This window comes from Nerophis ophidion, linkage group LG27 (assembly GCF_033978795.1).
Source record: "Nerophis ophidion isolate RoL-2023_Sa linkage group LG27, RoL_Noph_v1.0, whole genome shotgun sequence".
NCBI lineage: Eukaryota > Metazoa > Chordata > Actinopteri > Syngnathiformes > Syngnathidae > Nerophis > Nerophis ophidion.
In genome coordinates this window covers 19,027,158-19,042,152 of record NC_084637.1, presented here as the reverse complement: position 1 = coordinate 19,042,152, position 14,995 = coordinate 19,027,158, and the positions used below count along the sequence as shown (strand labels likewise).

Below are 14,995 nucleotides of genomic sequence, written 5' to 3'. Positions count from 1 at the left end.
ATACTACATCTATACTGTTATACAAGCTGCACACTGACTACTCTAAAAGATATATCCAAGTATACTTTTTTTTCCTCCAATATTGTCATAAAAATGGTTGCTGAACTGTGAGGGGTGTAAACAATTTCTCTTTCTGGAAACACGACAACTTGTGACATGACTCACCTTTGTCCGAGAACGAGAGGCCATTTTCTGCCTTGACGTCATCCTCCTCCTCGTCCTCATCCTCTTCCTCGTCGCTGTCTTCTCTCAGCCGCCTGTTGTGAAGGCCGTAGCGGTGCTGCTGCCCCTGCCGGTAGCGAATGCTGGTGATCTCGCGGTGGAGCAGGCGCATGCGTCGGGTGCGGGCAGAGCTGCAGCGCATGGAGCTGACCAAGTCCAGCTTGTCCAGCAGCTCTTTCAGCTGCTCCTCCACGCTCATGTGGATTCGATTGTCCGGGTCCAGCACGCTGTCCACTGAGCAGGAAAGCACAAGACTGGACTAAATAGGAGTCAAAGTTCCCCAATGTTACAGTTGGAGTGGAAGACCACCATCACGTTATAGATGGGAGTCGCTCCTTTTAGAAAACTGCCTAGTTGTTATAGTTATTTTTCTCAAGGAAACAATCTATAAGATGTGGGTCAGAATCAGTTAAACTTACAGCATTTTTCGTACTATAAGGCACACTCAAAATCCTTTGCTTTTTCTGAAAAATCGACAGTGCGCCTTATACCCCGGTGCGCCTAATGTACTGAATAATTTGGGTTGTGTTTAACGACCTCGAAGCAATTTTATTTGGTACAAGGTGTAATGATAAGTGTCACCAGTAGATGGCAGTCACACATAAGAGATACGTGTAGACTATAATATGATGGCAGTAAACTACACCAAAACTTTAAATGTTCCACTGAAAATAAAGAACATTACACACGGAACTGTGTGAAAAAATTTTTCACCACGACTTTGAAGCTGCACAGCTTGATGGCCCATTTTGTAGTCAGAGATAAAAGTATTACTATGGTGTGTGTATAAGGACCGAAAAATGGCACCCATTAACAGACATATTATCTGGCGTTTTGTTTCACAATGTTATGCAAAACCAACTTTTCTCACCTTCTGGTACTTGCTGATGTGTATTTGAGATCTGCATAAGTACTGAAAATGTGTCCGTGCCAATACCGTAATCGATAAGCCCCTTTTTCTCCATCTTCTTGTTATGGGACATTCATCCTCCGTTGTTGCCATTTCTAATGTAAAGTAGTGTAAAGTCCGAACTTATATGCTATGGAGGTGCTAAAACATACCGGTGTAGTGAGTTTACAAGGAACTTTAGTTATTAGAAAGTTCCGGTTGGACGTTTTTTCACGGGACACATTTCCGGCGTTGTTGTTGCACTAGTGAAACACGGATGAGGAGATGCTGCTCCGTTTTTGATAGAAGTAAAGTCTGTATGTCATTAAAACAGTTAGCTCCATCTTTTGACACTTCTTCTATTCCCGTCCTTGCACGCTACACCGCTACAACAAAGATGACGGGGAGAAGACGCTGTCGAAGGTGAGCCGCGTAAATAAAACCGCCCACAAAACAGCGCATCCTAGACTGTCAGAAAGCGACTTCAAGCTGATGTGTAAAACAAATCTATGCGACATTTTGACCAAAGAACCACCATTACATGTTATGTAGACCACAAGGAAGTCTTTTACATTTAGAAAAAAAATAATCATAAGATGATTAATGCGCCTTATAATCCGGTGCGCCTAATACATTTATTACTTAAAAGAAATGTATTATATTACTTAATTTAAAGCATTTAATAAAGTCAAGTACAAATAAGGCAACAAGAGAAGTATCTTATATATACACTATATTGCCAAAATTAATTGGCCACCTGCCTTGACTCACATATGAATTTGAAGTGCCATCCTATTCCTAACCCATCCATCCATCCATTTTCTACCGCTTATTCCCTTTTGGGGTCGCTGGCGCTTATCTCAGCTAAAATCGGGCGGAAGGCGGTGTACACCCTGGACAAGTCGCCAACTCATTGCAGGGCCAACACAGATAGACACACAACATTCACACTCACATTCACACACTAGGGCCAATTTAGTGTTGCCAATCAACCCATCCCCAGGTGCATGTCTTTGGAGGTGGGAGGAAGCCGGAGTACCTGGAGGGAACCCATGGGAGTGTGTTTATAGGAATATTCGACCAATCTTCCAAAAGTGCATTGGTGAGGTCACACACTGATGTTGGTGGAAAAGGCTTGGCTCTCAGTTTCCGTTCTAATTAATTCCAAAGGTGTTCTTTTGGGTTCAGGTCAGGACTCTGTGCATGCCAGTCAACTTCATCCAAACCAGACTGTCATCCATGTTTTTATGGACCTTGCTTTGTGCAGAGTCATTTTGGAAGAGGAACAGGCCCGCTCAAAACTGTTCCTACAAGGTTGGGAGCATGGAATTGTTCAAAATGCTTTGGTATCCTGGAGCATTCAAAGTTCCTTTCATTGGAACTAAGGGGTAAAGCCCAATTCCTGAAAAACAACCCCACACCATATTTCACACTCGGCACACTGCAGTACGAAATGTCTGTCAGTTTAAGTGGCCTACTAGTTTGTGGCTGAGTTGCTGTTGTTCCCAAACTCTTCCCTTTTCTTACAATAAAGCCGAAAGATGACTTTGGAATATTTAGGAGCGAGGAAATTTCACGACTGAATTTGTTGCACATGACAGTTCCACGCTGGAAATCACTGAGAGCGGCCAAATCTTTCACAAATGTTTGTAGAACGTCTCCATGCCCAAGTGCTTGATTTTATACACCTGCGGCTGGTCTAAATGATTAGGACACCTGATTCTCTTCATTTGGACGTGTGGCCAAATACTTTTGGCAATATAGTGTAAAAGATGTCTTGTATTTGTAGGGTGAAATAAAAAAGTGTGAAGTGACTCACCGTCCTCCCACGTGCAGCTGTAGAACTCTCGCTTCTGCTGCCACTCTGCCAGGTGCATGCCCGTGTCGGCCTCCAGGCCTGTGTTGGCGGCCTGGCGCTGGGCGTGGCGCAACACGGCTCCGCCCAGGTCCCGCAGGCGCAGAGCGGCTCGGTGGAACACGGTGTCCTTGGCGTTGTACAGCAGGCAGTTGGACAGCATCAGGTGGAAGTCGGCATCCAGGTCGGCCACACTGCAGTAGGCGTGGCCTTCCAGCTTAGAGCTCATGGTGGAGAAGTCCATGGGCTGGCTTATGAACTCTAAGTAGTCTGGAACCTGACAATAAGACATTATGAGGCGTTTACTGAAGTAGAATTCTATAATGGTGTGACTAACCTCCGTAGTGTCCACTGGTGCTGCAAAGATCTGGGCCGTGTCCTTTTCCTGCAGTTGTTCCAGGGTGGAGCGCAGCAGCAGCAACATGGGGGTCAGCTGCATCTCCAGGGCCGCCTGGTGGACCTTGATCTGCCAATCAATAAATGTGGCGGTGGGGGCGTGGTCAATATGACGCTGTCTTCAAATGTGATAATTGCTGATAATGCATACATATATTTTTTTAATGCAACATTTAAAAACAAGTCTGTGTCAATAATAATTAGTCTGAACATATTTTCATAATTATGGGCCTGCTGCAACGCAAGCGCCCATTCACATGCTGCTAACAACATTAGCATGCTAACGATTTTTGCTAGCGTCTCTTATATTAGCATGCTCACTCTTTAGCTAATTTCTTTGGCTAACCCGACAAATAGTGCATTTTGGTCTTTCTTTTTACCCAGTCATTTGCTAGCTTTATAATGTTAGCATGCTAGTAAGCCAACATTAGCATGCTAAATTTCATTTAAAAATTAAAAATTTTAATTTTCCTGAAGGAACTTTTAAATTTTCCTGAAGGAACTCTCCTGAAGGAATCAATAAAGTACCATCTAAATTTACAATTTTTTCTCTAATTCCGCAACCAAACACCTCAGAGTCCTATAACTTGGTATGTGACATTTGCTAAATGTTAGCATGTTAATGTTAGCACGGGATGGCGTGGCGGGGTTCAGGAGTAGCCGTGCCAGCAACCTGAGAGTTCCTGGTTCGATCCCCACCTTCTACCATTCTGTCACATCCGTTGTGTCCCTAAGCAGGACACTTCACCCGTGCTCCTGATGAGTGGTGGTTAGCGCCTTGCATGGTAGCTTCGGCCATCAGTGTGTGAATGGGTGAATGTGGAAATAGTGTTACTTAAAGCGCTTTCAGTACCTTGAAGGTAGAAAAGCGCTCTACAAGTATAACCTATGCTAACATTTAAGTGCCGATTTTTTTAGCTAATTTTACACTTTCTTTACAAATTTCGCAGCCATACAACTTAAAGTCATACAACTTGGAAAGTGACACGTGCTAAATGTTAGCATAACATTTGTGCATGCTAACATTAGCATGTTAACTTTTTAAGGTAATTTTGCAACCGTTTACCACTGAGTCATATAACTTGGTATGTTAAACTTGTTAAGTGTTAGCATGCTAACATTAAAGTGCTTACTTTTTTTTAGCTAATTTTACACTTTTTTTCTCTAATTCCCCAGCCATACACCTAATAGTCATATAATTTGGTATGTGACAGAAGCTAACTGTTAGCGTGTTAACATTAACGTCCTAACTTTTTGAGCTAGTTTTGCTACTTTTCACCCCCTGAGTCCTAAAACTTGGGATGTGGCAAATGATAGAATGCTAGCAAGCTAACTTAAACATGCTCACTTTTTTCTCTATTTGTGCCAGCCATTCACCTTAAGAGTTGTATAACTTGGTATATGGGACATGCTAACTGTTAGCATGCTAATGTTTACAAAAATGCAAAATATTAGCATTTTAATGTAAGCATGCTAATGCGTAGGGTAGCTCTGTAGCTCATTTTTTAAAGTTACACCTAAAAGTCACAGATTCGGACACTCTGCACCATCTTAAAAGTACGGCAGCTTCCGGCAAAACCCCGGCCAGAGATACATGGCAAAGACAGCAGGCCCATCAAAATGTCTAGTGATTATTGTACAATGTAACACAGGCTGTATACCTGTGGCAGGTGCTTGTCTTTCTAGGAGGGAAAGCAATTTCAGCTCCTCCTTAAACATCAGTACAGTCTCCAATAACAGATAAAATATATACCCATGCTTGATTTTACAAAGAAAACATTAATTAACAAATTATAATTGTCTCCGTATCGACAGGAATAAGGGAATGAAAGTTATAAAATGCTTTGGCCGCGTTTAATATTTCAAGATTGCTGATTCGCTCATCCATCTATTTTCTACCGCTTAATCCCTGTGGGGTCGCGGGGGGCGCTGGTGCCTATCTCAGCTACAATCGGGCGGAAGGCGGTGTACACCCTGGACAAGTCGCCACCTCATCGCAGGGCCAACACAGATAGACTGACATTCACACTCACATTATCAAACTAGGGACCATTTAGTGTTGCCAATCAACCTATGCCCAGGTGCATGTTTTTGGAAGTTCGAGGAAGCCGGAGTACCCGAAGGGAACCCACGCAGTCACGGGAGTACATGCAAACTCCTCACAGAAAGATCCCGAGCCCGGGATTGAACCCAGGACTACTCAGGACCTTTGTATTGTGAGGCAGACGCACTAAACCCTCTTCCACCGTGCTGCCTGATTTGATCATTTTGCCGTCAATTAAAAAGTGTTCATCCAATCATCTTGTGGAAGCCCGGCGCCACATTTGCCGTCCCCTCCAAGGTTTCTCACTGTATCCCAATGGGTTGAGTTTTTTCTTGCCCTGATGTGGAATCTGAGCCGAGGATGTCGTTGTGGCTTGTGCAGCCCTTTGCGACATTTGTGATTTAGGGCTACCGTCTTTCCTTGAATTGCCGCCGGGGTGCTAATTAATTCATACCAAAGGCATGCGGTAAAAGTAAGCATGCGCTAATTATTTTAAAACCTCTTCTCACTCCTGCACTTACCAAAGGCATGCAGTAGAAATTTGAGTGTGATGTAAGGACACCATCATGAAAAGCACATTTAATAAAAAAAAAACGTTATTATGGTTATTATTTTCAGCCCCGAAGGTTTGGAATAACCTACAATTGAATATTCAACTTAAAACCCTTGTTACATTAAATGAGTTTAAAGCTTCTGTGAAAGGATTGCAGTCTACCTACCTTGTCTGTATGCACATGTGTCATATGAGCAAGTTTTAATGTTGTAAATGTGATGTTTTATGTGTTTTTTACTGTTTTTAATGTAACCTTGCTGCTGCCCTCTTGGCCAGGTCTCCCTTGGAAAAGAGATATTTGAACTCAATGGGATTTTACCTGGTTAAATAAAGGCTTACTAAAAAATAAATGAAAAATGGTATTACCTTTACTTATAAATGAAATCCATGCCAGCTCCTTCTGATAAAAAGCATCGATAACTTGTTTATAGAAGTAGTCCTTATCTTTCTTCAGTTTTAAAAGACTCTCTGTATCAATGGATATCTTCCTTTATTACCTCCTGCCATGATTGAAAGTCCAGTTTAGAAAACTGCTATCAGACCGCTGCTATCAGTTAGCTCGGGCGCGGGCGACGACAGAATTATCCTCGAACAACTCCCCCTCCCGTTCTGTTCCGTGGGTGATCTCTTTATCCCACCACTGCCAACATGAATGTTATTGTATAAATAATACACTGGGTATTTAGGACTGGAACATGCTTTATTTCAGCCCGGTTGTTTACATAGCCAGCAAAGGTCCGCCGTGCACCCGCTGCGTCATATCCGTCCCAGCACAATCCCGTCACTCATTTCACTTCTTCTGCAGCCGAATAGTCGCAAGAAGGATCACTAGCGCCCTCTACCACCAGGAGGCGGGAATCATTTAATGACTCATATTTAAAACACGCAGCTACGGTATTGTGACAGTCTCAAGTCGTCGTCTTGCGGGTTTCCAGGGCCACCAAGGAAGGACATGGCTTGAGCAGTTTGACTGTGTTTATTTTTCAATAAAACCTCAGTCCAGGTCGCTCTTCCGCTCCTCCTCTCCGCTTGCTCGCCGCCATCTTGGGCAGGGCTACAGCTAGCGTGCCCTGCCTGTCTGTCGGACCGTCGGCTCAACAGGTATACTAATAAAACATAGCTGCTTACTGTTCTTTTTAGCATACCAGTATTCAATAGCTTGGACCTTAAATCCAACTGAAAAGCTCTAAATCGTCTTCCCTTTATGCGATTTCAAATGATTGAAATCAGCCTCCCCCATTTTGAAAATGATGACATGGAAAGTATCACTCGTGACGTCAAGAATTTGACCCGGTGGTAATACTAAGCATGCGCTAAATATTTTGCGAAGCGAGTTTGACCCGGCGGTAATTCAAGGCAGGCGCATACTATATGCCCGGCGGCAATTCAAGGAAATACGGTATATAAATAAACTTTGATTGATTAATTGACTGAGGGATCGCGATTCGGATGTGAATGGATTTTTTGTGCAATCCTAATCCATACATCATCACCCCGATTTGTAAAAACTAGACTGACCTGACAATTGCGGTGAAAACACAAAGCACACACTTAAAGTTCCTGGCACTATGTTGGAGATGGAGACAAACTTAGCTCGTTAGCGTTAAAGCTACAAACACATCAAGTGTTGACTAGAAGCACTTTGAAATCAATTCCAGTATTGAAGGCAGACTTTGGACAACACCTTACCTGTTCTCGTTTGAGTTTCTCCCTTTTACGGATGAGCTCCACCAGCAGTCTGGCCTTCTCCAGGTCGTGCCGAAGCTTCTGCCAATATCTCAGCGCTTCCCTGGCGGCAGACACTTTTTCATCCACCTCAGGCTGCAGAATAGAATAGATTGTCATTTCCAACAGCTTGGACTGAAGAACATATTGTATCATTTCGAACCCCTTGGCCCCCCCACCTGTTCGACATTCCGCTGGGATTGGAGGTTGGAGTGCAAACGGCGGACGAGCGGCACACCGTTGCGGCACTGGCGCTTCAGTAGCCAGTAGCTGTGCAGCCTGTGCATGAACTGGTTCTTCTTTTGGAAAAGCAGACCTTTGCAGACGGCATTCAACCTGCGGACAGGCCAGAGATAAACGTTGACACTGTTGAAATGGACGCTACTAGATGACGTACTGGTTGGATGAAAGCGACTGGCACGATCACGATCGCATTCGATACATATCTGATTTATGTCCACATATGTTGTGGGAGTGGAGCTGGACTCTCTGGCGGTGGTGTCAGAGAGGAGAAGTCTAGCAAAACTCCTAGCCATTGTGGAGAACACCTCCCACCCACTACACTCGGACCTTGCGGAGAGAATGAGCACGTTCAGCGGAAGGCTCAGACTCCCAAAATGAAACACGGAACGACACAGGAGGTCCTTCATACCGACAGCCATCAGACTGTATAATGTATATGTCCCTTGACTGCACTTAAATGTAGAATATATGTAGAATATATTTGTATTATTCATATATTATATATTATACATATAATATATGTTATATATTATTTATTATCATTATTGTCTATTGTGAGCGAACTGTGGTGCTGAATTTCCCCCAGGGATCAATAAAGTACTTTCTATTCTATTCTATACAAAAGAGGCCTGGGTCGCATTTGAAATATTCTGAATTGCACTCTTCACATTGACATAAAACACTTTGATATAAGTCACGTAAGGGCAAAAAAATCGGAAGTGATCTGCAATGCGAACAAGAACTTAGTCCGCATATGTGTAGTTCCAGGCTCTCCATCCTGTTTGCATTTTATCCACTTTTTTTAAACGATTAATCACAGCAACAGAATATACTATTACCAAAACCAGTGAAGTTGTCACGTTGTGTAGATGGTAAATAAAAGCAAAATACGTGATTTGCAAATCCTTTTCAACTTATATTCAATTGAATAGACTGCAAAACAAGATATTTGATGTTCAAACTGGAAAACGTTATTTTTTGCAAATATTAACTCATTTGGAATTTGATACCTGCAACATGTTTAAAAACAACTGGCACAAGTGGCAGAAAAGACTGAGAAAGTTGAGGAATGATCATCAAACACTTATATGGAACATCCCACATGTGAACAGGCTAATTGGGAACAGGTGGGTGCCATGATTGGATATAAAAGCAGCGTCCGTGAAATGCTCAGTCTTTCACAAACAAGGACGGGGCGAGGGTCACCACCTTGTCATCAAATGCGTGAGCAAATTGTTTGAAAACAACATTTGTCAACGAGCTATTGCAAAGAATTTAGGGATTTCACCATCTACGGTCCGTAATATCATCAAGAGGTTCAAAGAATCTGAAAAAAAAAAAATCACTACACATAAGCAGCAAGGCTGAAAACCAACATTGAATGCCTGTGACCTTCGATCCCTCAGGCGGTACTGCATCAAAAAGCGACATCAATGTGTAAAGGATATCACTACATGGGCTCAGGAACACTTCCGAAAACCACTGTCAGTAACTAAAGTTGGTCGCTACATCTGTAAGTTCAAGTTAAAACTCTACTGTGCAAAGCGAAAGCAATTCATCAACAACACCCAGAAATGCCGCCGGCTTCACTGGGCCCGTCTAAGATGAACTTATGCAAAAAGGAAAAGTGTTCTGTGGTCTGACGAGTCCACATTTCATATTGTTTTTGGAAACTGTGGACGTTGTGGCCTCAGGACCAAAGAGGAAAAGAACCATTCGGATTGTTATATGCGCTAAGTTCAGATGCCAGCATCTGTGATGGTATCGGGGTGTATTATAACTCACACATCTGTGAAGGCACTATTAATGCTGAAAGGTACATACAGGTTTTGGAGCAACTTATGTTGTTAGCCAAGCAACGTTATAATGGACGCCCCTGCTTATTCCACCACAACAGTGCCAGGAGACGTGTAACACCAGTGTGTCTTCATAGTAAACAAGTGCGGGTACTAGACACGCCAGCCTGTAGTCCAGACCTGTCTCCCATTGAAAATGAAAAATGGGTCTCCTCAGTTCCCAAACGTCTACTGAGTGTTGTTAAAAGGAAAGGCCATGTAACACAGTGGTAACAATGCCCCTGTGTTTCTGCCATTAAATTCTAAGGTAATGATTATTTGCAAAACAAAAAAAAATAGGTTTCTCAGTGTGAACATTAAATATCTTGTATTTGCAGTCTATTCAATTGAATATAAATTGAAAAGGATTTGCAAATAATAGTATTATGTTTTTATTTACAAATTACACAACATGCCAACTCCACTGTTTTGGGTTTTGCAGATCACAGCTATTTTTTAATAATCAAATATTGTGTCAGTTACTATGGTTAGCTCCTTTTCTCTTAATCAAGAGAGTTGTTTATTCCGTAACAATGCACATAAAGAACAATCTGATTCACAGATTGCAAATGAGCCAGATTATAGCATAATTGCCCATTTACGTCTGTAGTCCCAAGACATGAAAACAAAAACACAAAAGGACAATAAAACATTACATTGTAAAAAACAGAGACACAAAAAATAAAAACAAAACAATTAGTCAAAGTGACGGCATGACTGGGAATTTTTAAGAAACTATTTGAGATGTTTTTTAAAACTGTAAAACGTAGGACATTCTCCAATATTACTGGGAAGCGGGGGGGGAGGGGTATTGTAGGGTCCCGCTGCAAGGCGTTCTGGGAATTTGTTCTTTTGTGTTTATGTTGTGTTACGGTGCAGATATTCTACCGAAATGTGTTTGTTATTCTTGTTTGGTGTGGGTTCACAGTGTGGCACATATTTGTAACAGTGTTAAAGTTGTTTATACTGCCACCCTCAGTGTGACCTGTATGGCTGTTGACCAAGTATGCGTGCATTCACCTGTGTGGGCGAAAAGCGGTAGATATTATGTGACTGAGCTGGCAAGCAAAGGCAGTGCCTTTAAGGTTCATTGGCGCTCTGTACTTCCCCTCCGTCCGTGTACACCGAGGCGTTTTATGAAGTCATACATTTTACTATTTGAAACAGATACCGATGATTTTGATACAGATACCGATAATTTCCGATATTACATTTTAAAGCATTTTTTTCGTCCGGTGACGTCATCAAGCCGAATGGCAGCTTAGAGTAACATCTCCCTCGTGAGAAGTGAAGTGAATTATATTTATATAGCGCTTTTCTCAAGTGACTCAAAGCGCTTTACATAGTGACACCCAATATCTAAGTTACATTTAAACCAGTGTGGGTGGCACTGGGAGCAGGTGGGTAAAGTGTCTTGCCCAAGGACACAACGGCAGTAACTAGGATGGCACTAGCGGGAATCGAACCTGCAACCCTCAAGTTGCTGGCACGGCCACTCTACCAACCGAGCTATGCCGCCCCACAAGGACCCGTGAGACTGTAAAACGCCAAATTTTCAGATACTCTCTGAACAAACAAAAGGGGCAAGGATGGGGAAAACCAGAGGTAATCGAGGAAATGTCGTTGCAGAATCTGTAAATGATGAAAGCCATGTTTCCGCGAACAGCTTACCTGTAAAGCTACAAGATGGCGGTGCTAATGCTAACCCTCGCTCTAAGGAGACAGACGCCGAAGGTTTAGCCCAAGTTCTGGAGGCGATTCGGGACTTCCGAAAAGACATAAAAGAACAGCTGAACGATATAAAATCCGAGCTCACCAACATTAAACAACAAATAATAGACACAGAGGACCGAATCGAAAAGGTGGAGGACTGGATTCATAACGTGGAATATCGCAGGACCAACACAGGTAAGACAGACCACATTCATACTCACATTCACACACTAGGGCTAATTTAGTGTTGCCAATCAACCTATCCTTAGGTGCATGTCTTTGGAAGTGGGAGGAAGCCGGAGTACCCGGCGGGAACCCACGCATTCACGGGGAGAACATGCAAACTCCACACAGAAAGATCTCGAGCCCGGGATTAAACCCACAAATTACTCAGGGCATGAGTATTGTTAAACAGACGCACTAACCCCTCTGCCACCCTGAAGCCCAGCTTGCAGTCATGCAGTGACCAAATATGTCTGATTAGCACTCCACACAAGTCAATAACACCAACAAAACTTACCTTTGTGCATACATGCACAACGTTAAAAGTTTGGCGGACAAAATGAGACAGAAAAATAAGTTACATAAAACACGTCTTAGAAAGTCTGAGAAAGTTATACATGTAAACAAACTAGGGTGAGTTCAAGGATTGCCAAAATTAGAAGGACAAAATGGCCCACGCCAAAAACTTGTTAATAAAAACAGTGTGCTTTATAACAATTAGGGAGGTTTGTGTCATGTCTGTCCTCCGACAGAAACTATACTAAAACAAAAAATATATTCTTTATATTTTTTCCCCCTCATCTTTTTCCATTTTTCATACATTTTTTAAAAAGCTCCAGAGAGCCACTAGTACAGCGCTAAAGAGCCACATGCGGCTCAGGAGCCGTGGGTTGCCGACCACCAAAGTAGGACAATTGTTCATCCATCCATTTTCTACCGCTTGTCACTTTCGGGGTCTCAGCTGCACACAGGTGGAAAGTGGGGTACATCCTAGACAAGTCTCCACCTCATCGCAGGGCCAACACAGATAGACAGACAACATTCACACTCACACACTAGGACCAATTTAGTGTTGGTATCCTATCCCCAAGTGCATGTCTTTGGAGGTGGGAGGAAGCCGGAGTACCCGGAGGGACCCACGCAGTCACGGGAGAACATGCAAACTCCACACAGAAATATCCCGAGCCCGGGATTGACAAGGACCTTCGTATTGTGTGCCACCGTGCTGCCTGGACAATTGTTGTATTACGTATATTTTCAAAAATTCTGTTTTTTCCCAAATCCCCAAATGCCTAGGAAATTCACAATCAAATGAATGGACGTACTCATACTTCTACAATGCCCTAAATTCTCAAATTTTTGCCAATTTTCTTAATTCGGAACTTTCAACCATCAACCCACACTGCTCTTCACAAAAGTCCAACGTAAAACATTTTTGTTCTTTTCCAAAAATTCCCGGTCATTTCCTACAAATTGACAGTGAAGAGGAATCATACAATGGACTGCATATCCCACATTCCTCAGCCGATTTGAAGCGTTCCCACATCCACACACTCCACTGTGTTCCACTCGCGTGTTTTTACCGATTGTCACACGTAGAGCAGTCAAACAACTGCAATTGCACATTCTAGTTGAGTGTAAAAACATCTTAGCAGCCTTGATTGTAAGTGAAGGTCTGATTTGTTTAAAATGATACAGACTGAACTTCATTCTTTTTGCCATGAGTTTGATTAGTTTTTTTTTTTTTTAAGAAAGTGTGACCGTGAGGTACTTGAACTCCTCTACCGAATCAAGCTCAACATCCCACAAGAACACACTGAACCACTTGAGTTTTTTTTTTTTATGTGAACACTCAAATGAAGGACACTTAAATCTTAATTGTATCCACATTGATCATTTTTTGCATGCACATTTTACACAAAGAGCATATATTCTGATTCATCCATCCATCCATTTTCTACCGCTTATTCACTTTGGGGTCGCGGGGGGCGCTGGTGCCTATCTCAGCTACGATCGGGCGGAAGGCGGGGTACACCCTGGACAAGTTGCCACCTCATCGCAGGGCATTCTGATTCAGTTTGGCAGTAAAAGATTTGTGCACAATAATACACTGTTGAAATAAATGTGTCGCTCATTGCAAACTCCAAGGTGGAGGTTGAATATTCTGAATAGTAATATGTTTAACGGACACTTAAAGCAGTGTTTTTCAACCACCGTGCCGCGGCACACTAATGTGCCGTGAGATATTGTCTGGTGTGCCGAGGGAAATTATGCAACTTCACCTAATTGGTCCCAAAAATATTTTTTCAAATCAATAATTATAATCCGCAAATAATGTGCCGCTGGTTAGTGTCTGTGCTGTGTAGAGCTCGACAGGGTAAAATTACGTACCACTCTGTCAGTAGAGTGTCTTCTTTGCTTTGTAAAAGTCGGAATGTGTCGGGAGAGACAAGAATGGTTTGTTGTGATCACAATATGCAAGTAAAAATGTATTCAATGCTTAAACCAAAAGTAAACATAAGGAAAAGGCAATGAAGCATAGGAACGGATATGCAAAACAAGTAAAACTGAAACGGCTACCGAGTAAACAGAAACGGAATGCTGGACGACAGCAAAAACGTCTGGCGTCCACAAAGTACATCAATCACAATCAACAATGTCCAGACAAAGAAGTATCGCAACACCGTAAATAGCCTTGCTTGCTAACACAAAGCAGGTGCGGGGAATAGCGCTCAAAAGGAAGACATGAATCTGCTACAGGAAAACACCAACAAAACAGGAACGGCCACCAAAACAACAGCGCAAGACAAAAACTAAAGCACTACACAGAACAAAATTTTTTTTGTAACGTTTTCTGCTGGTGATGTGCCTCCAGAATTTTTTATGAAAAAAACGTGCCTTGCCTCAGAAAAGGTTGAAAAACACTGACTTAAGGGATCAATTTAATGCTTTCCATCCACAGTTGCTAAGAACTGATAGTCTTAACGCTCATATTCAACTTGGCAATCACTAACATGAGGATGTTTAAAACCAACTCTAGATCAGTGGTGCCCAAACGTGTTGCCTCCAAGGGCCAAAGTAAAATGTGCCAATGATTTGTGGGTCAAACAGCGATTTTTACCACAGCCAGTGAGTAATTTAGCTTCATACCGCCATACAAATATAACTTGTGTGCCTCGTTCAGTAAACATCTTTTATGTGCATTTTTAACATCAAAAATTTCCAAAAAAGGTCATTCTTAAACAGATTTTTGCCATTTCCAGTTGTTGCTCTGGAACTAGTTGGTCAGAGATGTTTCATCTGATTAGACGTATGGAGGATGTTACATTTGGAAGCATTTGGGTGACCAAGAGGATCCTTTACCAATGACAACTTGCAGCTGCTACTTTTTTACCGTAAAAATCTATGTTGCCCTTTTTCATAGAGCCTTTTTTCACAGTGCTATAAATTGAAAAACAGTACCGCTGTTATTTTTACCGAAAAATTCTGCCGACTTTTTACCATAAAATCTACGTTC

The 14,995-nt window shown here is 42.4% G+C and overlaps 1 protein-coding gene across 3 annotated transcripts in view; it reads right to left on the bottom strand.

Annotated features, from left to right (window-relative positions):
• brpf3b (bromodomain and PHD finger containing, 3b) overlaps positions 1-14,995 on the bottom strand; it is a 61,419-nt gene that overhangs the window by 24,804 nt on the left and 21,620 nt on the right. For all 3 annotated transcript variants that reach the window (XM_061889837.1, XM_061889834.1, XM_061889836.1), the window contains exons 3-7: positions 7,864-8,020; positions 7,649-7,780; positions 3,304-3,432; positions 2,931-3,243; positions 166-456 (exon numbers count right to left, since the gene is read on the bottom strand). In XM_061889837.1, the coding sequence (XP_061745821.1) occupies positions 166-456; positions 2,931-3,243; positions 3,304-3,432; positions 7,649-7,780; positions 7,864-8,020 (1,022 nt within the window). The remainder of the gene's footprint in view (positions 1-165; positions 457-2,930; positions 3,244-3,303; positions 3,433-7,648; positions 7,781-7,863; positions 8,021-14,995) is intronic.